Source organism: Carcharodon carcharias, chromosome 8 (genome assembly GCF_017639515.1).
Source record: "Carcharodon carcharias isolate sCarCar2 chromosome 8, sCarCar2.pri, whole genome shotgun sequence".
NCBI classification, from domain to species: domain Eukaryota; kingdom Metazoa; phylum Chordata; class Chondrichthyes; order Lamniformes; family Lamnidae; genus Carcharodon; species Carcharodon carcharias.
Genome location: NC_054474.1, coordinates 168573352 through 168587445, shown reverse-complemented (window position 1 = coordinate 168587445; position 14094 = coordinate 168573352). Strand labels below are relative to the sequence as shown.

Below are 14094 nucleotides of genomic sequence, written 5' to 3'. Positions count from 1 at the left end.
ATTAACTAAAAGCATTCATAGGATGCCCATTCATTAGTGAGCTGTTCTAGAAGTGACTTACTAGTGGGAAAAACCATAAGCTTGCCTTCCACTAGTACATCGCACATCTGCTACCAGCCATTAAGTTATTTGAAAATCAGAATGAACAATGGACAAGAGCCAAATAAACGTGATGCTCATCAACACAGTAATGACAGGTGGAACCACCAAGATGATGAATTTAAAAAGGAAATGCTGGAAATCTATAACGGGCTGGGTAGCATCTGGAAGAGAAAAAAAAAGACTAATATTTTTGATTTTACCTTTTATCGGAACATTTAAACTATGTTTCTCTTCAAATGCTGACTAATCTGTTGTGTATTTCAGCCTTTACTCTTCAGAATTTTCTGTTTTGATCTTGGATTTAGAGTCTTGTTGGACGTTATTCAAGAATATACATTAGTTTACAGATATAGTGCATCACTAATCAACTTCATTAGATATTAATCACTAAATTACATTGCTTTTCATACACATTATACAAAGGCTATATTAAGAATACAGGCAAACTAAATTTATATCTTTTTATTAGTCTTCAAAAATTACTGGGATCATTTTCGTCATATAAACTATTCATGGGAACAAATATGGGCTATATATTCTTGCTCTGATCAATGCCAAATACATTTTCAATCTTCGACATGCAGGTATCAAAAGCCTAACATTTTATTTTTGGCCAAAAGTACAAATGTGAACTTTATTTCGACTTAAAAGTGATCCTATTAAGTTTTAAGTTAACAGAAATACAATCTAATTACAACAATTACCTATTTCTATGGTATTTGAAGCTAACTCTGCTCACGCTCCTAGGGGTATATTAAAGAATCAATGCCACTTCCAGTCAGCATTGCAATTGCTATGGAAAATGTGGTTATAACAAGCAGTTTTAAATAATAAGATGAAAGTAGAAAAACACATTTCACCAGGAAAATCTATACTTTATTCAACCCATTTCCCTCTGCAAAATGACTAGCTTTAAACAGAGCACTCAGAACACTAATGATGGCATACAGGAGCCAAAGTAACTGCCCTCAGACTGTTCCTTAAAACACTGTACATTACTTTGCCAAAGTCCACAGAAGTTGCCAAATTTGGTCATGCCTGCTTAGCTTGCTCAACTGATTGTGCCAGAAAAGAAAATAAGACACAGATGTATTTGAGTTCTTTGTGGTGCCAGTAAAGGACAGTTAATGGCTTTATCTCAACCCTCCCCTCCAGCTGGGCACAGGTGGAGGATAATGAGGGCTCTCTCTCTCTATTCAAACTCAATTATTTACCAGTCATGATAACCAACATCTTGCACAGACAACCACATTAAGCTAGGCGTCAAACACACACCAAGAACTACTTTTGCTGACAACTGCTGAGCTTTGCTTATAAACTGAAGTGGGTAATAGTTTTAATTGGCACAAATTTAACCGACATTTTTCCCAATGGCTTCGACTGAAATACTTCCTATTGACATGGTATCCCAAAAACAGTCTGACTTAAATGTTTACGTTATTTCACTTAACCCCTCCTTTCCCACTTATATTCTTAAAGTAGCCAATTTCTGTCACTTCATTTTTATTCCCCACTCTGCTAATTTAAAATAAAATGACGTGCACAGTTCTGGCAGTTTAGGGATAAGAGAAAATAGATTCTATTGGGAGAAATAAATAAAACTGAGCTAGGTTTATTTAAAATCAGTTGCTAAGGTAACTCTCAGGAGGAAAATAGAACGATGAAAAAAGGCACTAAAGCCACCAAAAACAAATTTGGAAGAATGTAAAAAAAGAGGAAATTGCATCCTTAGCTGAACAATGTATAACTATTGGTTGACAAAGATCTAAAGTGTTTTTCTCCACAATTAGATTTCGAAATCTTCAACACATTAATCTAACATCCTCCATAATTGTATACTAATTACTATTTGCATTTTTTTCAGCCTCGTACATAGATAATGCCACAACACAACATTAGTTGAAATCCGAAATAAAAGTGAAAAGGGCTGGAAATATTCAACAGTTCTAACAGCACTTGTGAAGAGAGAACCTGAGTTAAATTATTGAGCGAAATATGACTCTTCTTCAGAATGTTCTGAAGAATCATACTTGACTTGAAACAACAACTTGTTTCTCTCTCCACTGATGCTGCCATACCTGCTGAGTATTTCCAGCAGTTTCTGGTTTTATTTCTGATTTCCAGCATCCACAGTATTTTGCTTATACATCAATTGATACGTCAAAAAAATTAACCAGGTAAGTATGATCCAAGATAAATAAGTCATGTACTTGATTGAGTTCTTCAGAATGGAACTACCCACTAGACCTAATGAGCTCTAAAGGATAAGATAGGTACATACTCAAATCAGTGCTTGTATTCTCCTTCCTTCACCCTCAAAGGAAGGAAGACTTTCCATCATGCACACAAACTGATTTACTAACATACTGCATCAAAATATCTAACAAAAAATATGTTTTTAAACCCTTTAAAGTATTAAAAATACAAAACGAGACCCATCAATTCCTGGAATGCACATTAAGCAACAGACTCTCTCGTGCCTGATTACAATGCTTTCCCAAAAATCAGACAATCATTAATATAATTTACCCAAAATCCCCAATGTGTTTCCCTTCAAAGGCCAGTCCTCAGTTACAGTTTCACTGGCAGTCACTTCCTTCTTGTCTATGTTCCCTAGTTAGTATCAAACTGCAGATGAGGGCAATTTTCTGTCAGCTCTCCTGGAACTACAATTCTGAAAGTCATCAGGAACCACAGCCAAATTAGTTTGATCATTATTTTCTTTAATGGAAACTCATGGTGAAAAAAAATGGGCTAACTGAATTGAATATGTAGCTTATGAATCTTATTCTTGTCATATAGAATCATACAGAATGGAATACATATCTAACTATAGTACAAATAAAGAACAATCAAACTTTAAGGGGGAAAAAAAAAGAGGAAGCATGGGAACTCAATTTCAATAACTGGAAGTTAAGTTTAGAAAAGATACAAATACTTCGTAGCCTTTCAAGTCCTCAGATTTATATGCAACACAGGTTTTGTCGGTACAACTTTGATACCGTTTTTTGAGGTTTGATCGACAGTAATAGCAACCAAATTTTGTCAGCAAAATGTGAAAATAGTTGTTACTTTCCTTTTTTATGTAGGAGTGTTGCTTAGCCTATCATGGATTAAACAATGTTCTCTACAAGTTTTGATCTCACTGTTAAGAGTAAGATTGAAAGCATTGTTTTCACATTTCCAGGCGCGGTTTTTTGCCACACTAAGTTAATCTTCTTTATTTTTGCAGTCTTCATCTCAAATTAAACATAAAAAAGACTAGCCTATTTGTCACTTCAAAAGAATAGTACAGATGTATCTGCTCGTTATCCCCAAATTTCCATAAATGTTACAATCTGAAAAAAAAAGTTCTTTTTCCAGACAGAATCTCTTGCCAAAAAGGAAACCATGTCAGTTTTACTTGTACTAAATCTATGTTAAGTCCAAATGTAAAATATCTGACTGGAACAACAATCTGGATTTAGAATAACAAACTATTGTAATGCTCTAAAAATGTAAAGGGCAAGATCTGCAGCTGGCATGCAGCCAGATCAAATACCATACACAGTAAAAGGCAATAACAAAGCACTTTGGCCCATAAAAATACTTTACAGCTGCAGTATCTAATTTCTCTAAAGAAAGCAAAGACCAATAACACTTATGAAGCAAAAAAAGTACTGCAGCAGCAAAGTATATTTAGTTAATCCCAAGAGTATTAAGCAAATAAATTGTTGAACAAACATATTCACCCTAAAGCACCTCCCTATTTGCGCAAATTTTAGTTGCAAATAAACTTAACAGCTATTTTTGAAATTATTAATGCCGTACTGGGATTTACCTACTTTCAAGGTTATATCAGTAAAAAATCAGTTTCAAGTTTGTTGAAGCTTCAAAAAGTAATTTTCCTAATATATTTTTCTCTTTTAAACTAACTTCATTTAGTTTGTGTCCAATGTTTTGCAGGTTGAGTGTCCTAAATATGCTCCATAGCTCTACACTAAAAATGCAGATCAAAGCTACACATAGGTACAAATGGCTCCCCTGCTCTCAAAGGATTTTACTTAATGTTGATTTGTGAGCCTACTTTATGCTCAAAGGTGAAAGAAATCTGAATTACAAAACACCAAGCAGTATTAACTTTACCATCAGAATATGATCAGTATTCCATAAAGTTCTGGTTATCATTAAGGCCATCTTTAGTGGTTACGGACAATTGTACAAACATGTTAACATTTATATTGAGTTATATAAATTTCAGATGTTTCTTTCACAGAATGTCACGGATAGGGATAAAGAAAAACAGCACTAACTAAACTAAGCTAATACAATCTAGAATACATTTTGTTCAATCTTATATATAGATTATGTCACGAGAGGGTTAATCATATAACAGAGTTATTTTGCGAGTGTCTGTTACTCTTACTTTGCCAATTTATTTAACTTGCCAGTAGTACTGCAGTTTCTTATTACATGTATAACGTCAACAGTGTCGTTCTAACCAATGCATTCCAAAGACTTTGTGGAGAATTATAACTGGCATGAATACTGGGATCATACTTTTATCTAATTACCAATATGGGCAATTATATTCAAACACAGCAAATGTTGATTTTAGTTTTGTGATTGTAAATGGAGAGCCAAATAAAATGGATCATTTAAAATATTTAAGAAGCCATGGCCACAGATACTTGTACAGTTGTTTGCTGATCATTAAACATGAACTGCAGAGATCCTTAAGAGAATTCTCCAGTATTTCAGGAAATAACAAAAATGGTAAAAATAAACACTGCAAAGGAAACCTATGTAATTATGATTCAGAGCAAAATAACACACAAATCAATCTTCATGAAATGTCAACCCCAGATTATATGATTTAAAAAATATAAGGTATTTTGGTGTTTCTGTCTTTACATTAGCTTATTTTGATCAAGATAAGAAATTTGCACAGCTGAAAAAAGGATATTCTATTAATTAGTGCTATTTCTAAAAACAAAACTTCCCCCATGGTAGAATAGTCAACTGGTTAAACTTATCAAACATATTAAAATAGATTTCCATGCTGCAAATTCTCTTAACAGAATGCAATAAGACAAAATGAAGGGCGGGTCCAATTTGAAAAGGTTAATTTTTTAAAAAACTTACATCCGCACAAAGAGAGACTGTTTCGTTGCCAGCCCAGGCGGTGAGTACTTCTCAACTAGTGCCAATGTACTGAAGCCGAACTTGTGAATAGGCTCATTGGAATCTAATGGTGGAAAATCTCCATCGACTTCCCCATCGTCCTCAGCAATATGAAGGCAGTAGACATCCACGTTTTCACTGCAGTAAAGAAATAGCAAGCACATAAGAAAAGTCGAATCGACAAATGGTCAAGTATCTGCAGTGGTCTAGGTCTGGCTGCAGTAACCTCCTGCTGACGAAGAAAAGCCTGATTGGGCAGGAGAGTGCACTGTGCAGCAAAACAAATACCAGAAAAAGCTTTGCTTTTAAATATAAAACAAAATAATTTGTTTTAAAGAAGAACACTTAAAATAAATACATGTAACATTCAATAGCTTACACTTTAACACATTAGTCTTGCACTAATGTTTGTAAGCAAAGCACAGACTTTGGCAGAAAGCAAGAGAAAACCCACCATGCAACTAGTATTTTTGCCAACATATCGTCTGGCGTTATTCCCATTCTTGTCTAAGCAAACTGCATCATGGCTCTCAGTTTTGAATTGCAAGAATGCAAAAATAAGAAAGCACAATGTTCAGCAGAGCCAGGGTACTTTTAAATATCTAAATCTATGTAACCATGAAGAAAATACTTCCAAAATAGACCAGGCTCATATTTAATACTTAGCTAGGATCTTACTTTCAAGGCTAATAAACATTTACATTCTTTGGGCACTCAAGTACAGCAGGCAACCAGAACATGAGCTTTATAGAAACATGCTGACTGATGAGGCACACTTCAGCCAGAAGACAGACTTTGAATGGCTGGTGGTACAAAGAGGCAGAAGCTGTTGGATGAATAAGGAAGTTGCAGTTGAGAACAGCAGAACAGAATTGCTGTAACGATAAACTTATACACTTCTATGCACAAATTGATACTCAAAATAAAATGTAGCATATAAAATAGGCACTGGCAGAACTATACACAAGAGGATATTGCACAGACTGTTGTTATTCCATTAGGAGTATTGAAGTCATTTTAAGTGTTACAGATACAATCTAGAGTTGCAGTTGTTGAGTGGAGCTTCACAAAAATCACTGCCAATAACATTTATTTTATAAATCTCATAGAAACTTCAGAATATCTTGAAATTCATTTGGTCTTCTACTATATATTGACAACATTTCAGGCAGAGGAAACGGTCTCATGTTCTTCCTAAATTTCCATTTCTCACTGACTTCTTCTTGCTCCCCCAGCAGTGCCTATCAGCTGAAATACTGACCAACATCCAAAAGACATTTGAATACTTTTTTTTTTAGTGTATCTGAACATTGAGACTGGGCAACCAAACAACTAGAGTATTTTGCCACCAGGTGTGACTAACCCAATTAGCAAGTATTTTCTCTCCATGAAACCTATGCCATAACCTCAGTAGCTTTATTTCATAGTTCTACATAATTAATTTCCAAGTAGCTGATATATTCTTCACTGGAATGATGTACCTACAAATCTATGCGCTAAAAATATATCTTAAATTACTTTCTCAGGCTTTTTGCAATGTTTACATTTTATAAAGTGAAAACACTTTTGAAAATGAGACTCAAGTTATTTATCATTTTAGGCACATACATGCAGCACAAAAATGTCAAAATTATTTTTAAAGTGACCAAGTTTCAACAGGGGCCATGAGATCATCAATATTATAAATAACTCTAAAATAAGGATATAGGGTAAACTCAGGATAAGGGTAGCCCCAAATCATTGAACATTTTTCAACAGTGCGATTCGGCATGACAAGGTTGTCTTGGCCAGCAGGTCATTAAGTTGAAATACTCTGTTGACTGATGGCATACTTTTAACTAGATTCCCAATTTCAGCAGCAGAAAGTCACCTGCAACTGATGAAATCTGAACAATTTTCAAACAGGTGTTTAAAAGAAAAAAGCAGCATTCCGCAGGGATCGTTCCCTCTGGGACACCCTGGTCCACTCCTCCATCACCCCCTACGCCTCAACCCCCTCCCACGGCACCTTCCCATGCAATCGCAGAAGGTGCAACACCTGCCCCTTTACTTACCCTCTCCTCACCGTCCAAGGGCCCAAACACTCCTTTCAAGTGAAGCAGCATTTCACTTGCACTTCCCTCAACTTAGTCTACTGCATTTGTTACTCCCAATGCGGTTTCCTCTACATTGGAGAGACCAAACGCAGACTGGGTGACTGTTTTGCAGAACACCTTCGGACTGTCCGCAAGTATTACCCAGACCTCCCTGTCACTTGCCATTTCAACATTCCACCCTGCTCTGATGCCCACATGTCCATCCTTGGCTTGCTGCATTGTTCCAGTGAAGCTCAATGCAAACTGGAGGAACAGCACCTCATCTTCCGACTAGGGACTTTACAGCCTTCTGGACTGAATATTGAGTTCAATAATTTTAGATAATGAACTCTCTCCTTCATCCCCACCCCCTTTCTGAACCCCCCCCCCCCACCCCCCCCGCTTTTTCCAATAATTTATATAGATTTCTCTTTTCCCACCTACTTCCATTATTTTTAAATGTATTTCCATCCATTGTTTTATCGCTACTTTTTAGCCTATTTTGATCCCTTCTCTTCACCCAACCCCACCCCGACTAGAGCTATCTGCACCTTGCTTGTTCTGCTTTCTACTCTTAATTAGCACATTCCTTTAGATAATATCACCATCATCAACACCTCTTTGTCCTTTTGTCTATGACATCTTTTGGCTATCTCCACCTATCACTGACCCTCTATCCAGCTCTACCCCCCTCCCCTTAAACCAGCTTATATTTCACCTCTTTTCTATTTTTACTTAGTTCTGTTGAAGAGTCATACGGACTCAAAACGTTAACTGTGTTCCTCTCCGCAGATGCTGCCAGACCTGCTGAGTTTTCCAGGTATTTTTATTTTTGTTTAAAAGAAAGTATGGTCTTATAAAACTCAAGTCTTCAATCTCATTTGGAGAAAACTTACATCCCGTTACTTAATTGTACAGCAGATAATTCCTAAAATTGTTGAGGTAGCACGCCTCATAATACAACATTTTTTAAAAAAGTTGTTTCCGATAAAATGGAATACCTTATCATTGGAACCAATTCTCATTTACATTACTTAGAAGAAAGTCCATGGTTTTCCAAAAAGAGGGATGTAATGCAGGTCAGATCAACAACATAACTTGGAAATGTCAATGAATAGTTCGGACAATATTTTCTATTTCATGCTATAAATTTGTTTTGATGGTCAATACTTCAATATCTTTACTGTAGGCCTGGTTATCCCAACTATGTGTCAAGTACATTTCTACAGCACATTTAATCATAAGGAGAGTACAGTACAACCACATCACCAGATCTACATCTGTACTGTTACTGAGTGTCAGTTGCTGATCAATGGCAGCATTTATCACCTGAGTCAGCCCACTCCAAAGACCTGAGCACATATTCTTGGTCGATACATCAATGCAGTACTGAAGGACTGAACTGTTGGATGTGCCCTCTTTTGGATGAGATGTTAAAGCAAAACTTTATCCTCTCTCACGTGCACGGAAACAAATCCTATGGCACTATTTGAAGAGGAGCAGGGGAGTTTTCTTCTTATCCTAGCCAATCCTCATTCCTTAACTAAAATAGTTCATCTGGTTATTTATCTCAATGCTTATGGAGCCTTGCTTTGCAAACTAGTTGTTGCATTTGCCTCCATCTCAACAGTGGCTATAAAATACAGCATTTGTTGTGAAGCACTTTGGGATGTCCTGAGAATGTAAGGCATCATATAAGCGCAAGTTGTTTCTTTAATAATTGATAAGTGGGATGCAGAGAACAAATACTCTAGGATGCCAACAGACATTACAAAGGTCAAATATCCTAACATACAAAACAGCAGGGCATGTCAATAACTCTCCCATTTGTGTCTCAAAATTTTCAGTATCCAGAGAATATTTCTTGAGCTCCAAGTTAGAAATTTGCTAAACTGCAATGCTGCCCACTGCTGAAAGAATATTTATGCCCGTGTTTCCCATGCGACAAGATTGCATTCGGGTAGAGGAAAGTATAAATTCATTTGATTAATCCATAAAACGCAATGAGGACATACGAGGAAATGCCTTTGTCAAGTTGTGACAATACCTCCAATCAAAAAGAGTGCAATCCCTTGTGACCAAGTGTCACAAAAGCATGAAAATCTACCCCAAAGATACACAACTCTCTGTGCTCGTAATTTAGATTTTAAATCATGATGTTTATCTTGCCGTTAATATTTTGACATGGTATTATCTAACAATATTGAAAAGCAGTGATGTATAAAATTGACAAAATTATAATATGTAAAAACTACAAGGCCAGAAAATTAAGATGGTGTACATTATCTTATTTGAATGTAGTAACTTGGTTGTAAAAATTTGCATCAAGCAGTTATATATTTGTTTTCCAATTTTACTTGGAAGAGAGGGTAATAACTAGAAGTGTTTGTAAATATATTGCAAACTCAGTTATATCTTTACTGCATAACAAACTTCAGGATATATTCTTAAATCGACCTTTCAAGCTGTTCCTCCCCTTCCCAGTTCACTTCTTTCATATTGTCTCCACCTTTTGCCAATCTCCACTGTTCACTCTGTGTTATCCAATAATGATGGAGGTATATTCTAAAACTGGTTTTTTTTTGGTAGAAGGATCTCTTTTCAAATGGATTGGTAATCACAGACAAACTCATCTAAACTATAATACTACATTTTACTCATTGATAGCTGCGCGAATTTATATTTTGGAATCCTCTGAGCTTAAGCAGTACGTAAATATTTTTTAAAAGCTCCCCTCTCGAACAAGGCCGAGCTCATCTGACATCTAACACCAACCTTGGTAACCGCGTGCTTTCCTGATAATCTTCCTGTGGCTCTCAGCACTCTTACTGAGTTGAGGAAGCCAGTCCGCTCATGTGGCGACTGCATCGGCTCCAATCCCCTGGCTTGTACAAAGCCTGTTGCCCATTTGTATACTGCTCAACTTTTTCACAGCCCCCCCGCCCCCCACCCCACCCAGAAGTCTCTACCAATCCCCGAAGGTCTGCAGACCTCAGGTTGAGAAATGCTGCTCTAAAACAGTCTTTCTAACCAGTGTTGGCATTTTTCTTTGCTGCACCTATTGATCATAAGGCTCTCTACAACAATTGCAAGGACAGAAGTGCAATGAAGAATTAGGTGTAAGTGCAAAATGCTGGAAAAACCACTGAGGAATTTGAGAAATCTTGGCCATTAAGAGAGGTTACAAAGATGCGAGTAGGGAGTACAGCAGCTGATAACATTTAATTCAGACAAATGTTAAGTGCTGCACACAGGAAGGAAAAATATGCAACACGTGCATTTCGTGAAAGGTCTTGAAATTGCTACAAGTGAATTTGAAAGAGACCTAGGAATCTCAAAAGATTTAATGTTCAGCATGTCCAGCTAATGCAGAGCAGCTATGAAACAAACAGAACATTGAACTACATAGCCAAAACTGTAGATTGCAAGTCAGAGCAAGCCATGGCTGTAATCTGTAAGATTACACAAGATTCTGAGCCCAGTTCTCACTGCCAAGGCACAGGGGAGACAATCAGGTGCTGAAGGCTGTACACAGAAGATCCACAAGGCTGATCCCCAATGTTACAGTCCAGACTTTCAAGAGGTGGACCATATATAAACAAGAAAACACTCAGTAGAGCGCATGCCCCACCAATGCTGTGTTAACGCAGCATTATTACAATTATGAAGTTCTTCCTTGAGGTTTTTCCCTACCTGGTTGATGCTCTGTAATTACAGAGCAGAAAAATGAAATATTTTTATTAAGAGCTTCCATCTCACTGAGAAGGCTTCAGGCCAATCCACACCCAACAGCCCGTTCACACATTGACAGCTGCAACAAATTCACCGCCAAATGAGACAATCCACAACATTCTAAATCAGAACACCCACACCATTCTTTAAAAAAGTCAATTTGTCCGATCTCCCAATGTTAACGGATGCTTTAGAAAATTCCAGGATCCATGTGTGCATCTTGCAAAAACCCATCAGTTCTACCTTAAACATGTATCAGGTTTTGTTGAAATCCACCCATTAGTTTTTGAGATTTATTGCTTACAGACAACAAACAGGTGACAACATTACCTGTGATGGGCGTAATAGTAGTATAGTTAAGGAGATAGAAAAGATAAATTTGGACCATCTCTAATTCAAATTGCAAAAATGAGACATAGATTCAGATTCAAACTGGTAAAAGACAAATTGTTGATCAATATCAGGAGGAAATTCTTCAAAAATATTAAATACAGCTTGAGGAAGAGCAGTAGAGACTGTTAGAAATGTGTACATTATATGAGTATTTTTAGTTTAATTATAGTTTAGAAATTGCAATTTTTAAATGTAGGATAAACGGAACCACACCTGGTTCGAGGGGCTGGCAGACAGGCCAGGGGTAATTACAGATGGCCCAATGTTATGTTGGTGAAGCCATAATGTGAGGTGCTAAAAGTTAAACAATGGGAGCCTCATTAAGTATCTCAAGATGGTCTGAGGACTCAGGGCAGCGTTTAAATTATTCATGGGCAGAATTTTCTGCCTGTCGGGTGGAGGGAGCAGAACCCAGTAGGTGCCGCGCTGCCATTTTGCGTGGGCAGGCCAAATAAGGCAAAGGTCCCTCGGCCCTTCGAAGATGTGCGTGTCAAGCACCTTCCAAAGTCACCTTATCACATTTCCAATCACTATCCCCATGGCATCACAACTGCACATCCAAATACTTATTAGGAGGGTTTCTGCGTCCACCACCCTTTCAGGCTGTGTGTCCCACATTACTGTGCGCAAAAGTTGCTCATCACATCACCTGTCAACCTCATGCTCCTTCCATCGATGCCACCAGGTTACTCATCCCTCCCCCAAGGGGAAAACTTCCTTTGTGTCGGCCCTATCTATGCCCCTCAATGTTATAAACCTCAATAACGTCACCCCTCAATCTCCTCTGCTCCAGGGGAAATAACCCCAGTCTATGCCATGTCTCTTCATAAGTCAAACTCTCCAGCCCAGCCAGCACCCTGGTCAGTGACCTCTGCACTCTCTCTCCACTCCAATCACATCCCTCCCGTGAAGCATATAATACAACTGCACGCAGAACTATGGCAGTGGCCTAGGCAGCGTTTTCTGTACTTGCAACATGACCTCCCTGTTCTTATAATCCATTCTATGGCTAATAAAGGCAAGTATGGCATTTACCTTCTTAAACACCTTATGTACCTGTCCCATTACCTTAATGGGCCTGTCAACATACCCAGCAAGGTCCCTCTGATCCTCCTTACTTTCCACAGTCCTATCATTCCACATGTGTTCCTGTACCTTGTTTCTCCTGCCCAAGTGCATCATCTCACACTAATCCACATAACATTCCATTTGGCATTCCTTAGGCCATCTACCCAGCCTGTCTGTATCCACCTGTAATGTGAGGGTATCCTCCTATTTGCCACCCCACCAATATCCATCTCCATAGGCTCTGGAAGGCTGAGCACAGAATGAGCCAGGGGGAAAGGGATGAAGTGTGTCACTGTGTGCACGCTAACTGATCCACTGTCCTTGTTGTTAATTTCAGCATCATCAGGGCCTGTCTGCCAGGCACAATTCCAGATGCCCCCTCTCATACCTGAGGGCCCTCAACTATCACCAGCGTCACACCATTTCTGCGAGGCAGGCACCAGCGCAGACACTAGCACATTGGTGGGAACTGCTACAACTGCTAGTGTCCCAGGACACAGTGGAGAGGGCACTTCACAATCGCTGGAGGAGATGGTAGAGACAGAGGGTGCCGATGGCACCAGCAGAGGACTGCAGGGGACCAGGAACATGCTCAGTCGGTGTGTGACGATGTGCCTCTGGAGTGGTCCACGACACAGCAGTTGGAGGAAATGCAGCCGGGTGTGCGGGAGCATCTAGGAGTGTGGCACGAGACTATGCTTCACTTGGTGTCCATGGTGGAGGAGTCCACGCAGAGCATCACTGATGCATTGAGCCTCATAGCAGAGTGTCATGCTTCCTCTATGGAGAGAGTGGCGACTCTCATGGAGAGGGGCCTCCAGGAGAACAAGCAGGTTCTCCTGGGGTTACGTTCGGACCTGCAAGCCCTCACAGCGCCAGTGGCCACAGCTGGTCATTGCCAATGTGGGAGACGGCGTGGGCTTCAAGCTTCCCAGCTCGTTGCCCATCCATCGACGGTGAGCAGGGAGGTCCGGGGCAACCTCACGTCGGCGCAGCAGCTGCCTGGCATCTCTGCGGGCTCCTCTCACGGCACTCCGGTCACAGCACGCTGGATGAGGGCAACAGCTGCACTGCTCCCTCTCCCAGTGACCGCCTCATCGGGTGAGGCTGCGACAACTGGGGAGATGCCAGCTGTGGACCTGGCAGCTCCCTCCCAGGCGGGGCCAGCACAGGCTCAGAAGATGGCCGCCAAAGTCATCGAGGCCAACAGGACAGCAGAGTCAGCAGGCTGTCTCAGATATCACTCCGAGCGACACCAAGACGTAGCACCCTAAACGTAAAGCGTAAGGCACCTTAGGCCCACCACTGGTTTCTCACTGGTGCTTGTGTGTTGGCCCTAGATTAAGGAATTATTATTTGTTTATGCTTGAAAAACGTTTTGTTTGTACTTTGGGTGACCTTGTGATGGTGAAAATTAAAAACAGATGTGTTACCATGGCTGAGGGCGGCTCCTTTGTTCTGCATTTGTACGTTTTACATTCATGCCATGAGTGTTTCAGTGGACATTGAAGTTTATGTCCAAAGCCCTAGGCTGCAGCTGAAGTGGTAGATTTAGCACTTA

At 39.3% G+C, this 14094-nt stretch overlaps 1 protein-coding gene across 4 annotated transcripts in view; it reads right to left on the bottom strand.

Annotated features, from left to right (window-relative positions):
* mapkap1 (MAPK associated protein 1) overlaps positions 1–14094 on the bottom strand; it is a 244219-nt gene that overhangs the window by 102865 nt on the left and 127260 nt on the right. For all 4 annotated transcript variants that reach the window (XM_041194304.1, XM_041194305.1, XM_041194306.1 and 1 more), the window contains one exon: positions 5227–5403. In XM_041194304.1, coding sequence (XP_041050238.1) covers positions 5227–5403 — 177 coding nt within the window. The remainder of the gene's footprint in view (positions 1–5226; positions 5404–14094) is intronic.